At 70.6% G+C, this 221-nt stretch overlaps 1 protein-coding gene across 1 annotated transcript in view; it reads right to left on the reverse strand.

Annotated features, from left to right (window-relative positions):
* Positions 1 to 148, reverse strand: part of ZNF593 (zinc finger protein 593) — a 1001-nt gene extending 853 nt beyond the window's left edge. Inside the window, exon 1 of the mRNA XM_014546759.1 lies at positions 8 to 148. Within this exon, the coding sequence (XP_014402245.1) occupies positions 8 to 148 (141 nt within the window). The remainder of the gene's footprint in view (positions 1 to 7) is intronic.
* Between the last annotated feature and the right edge of the window lie 73 nt (positions 149 to 221).

A 221-nucleotide genomic window follows, 5' to 3' on the forward strand; every position in this document is an offset into this window, starting at 1 on the left:
ACGTCACTGGCGCGGACCGCGCCTTGAGCGCCCCCAGGCGGCCAAGTGTGTCAGTGACGGAGCCCGGGGCAGAGCCCAACTTAGTGTCCCAACCAGAGGGCGTCAGGAGGCCTGGCGGGTGCCGCTGGAGAGGGGTGGGGTGGTGCATGCCCTTTGGGGGTTCCTGGGCGTCCCGCGGCCCTGCCTACCCCGCCCTGCACCACCTCTCAGCGCTATCCTCT

Source organism: Myotis brandtii, unplaced genomic scaffold (assembly GCF_000412655.1).
Source record: "Myotis brandtii unplaced genomic scaffold, ASM41265v1 scaffold456, whole genome shotgun sequence".
NCBI lineage: Eukaryota > Metazoa > Chordata > Mammalia > Chiroptera > Vespertilionidae > Myotis > Myotis brandtii.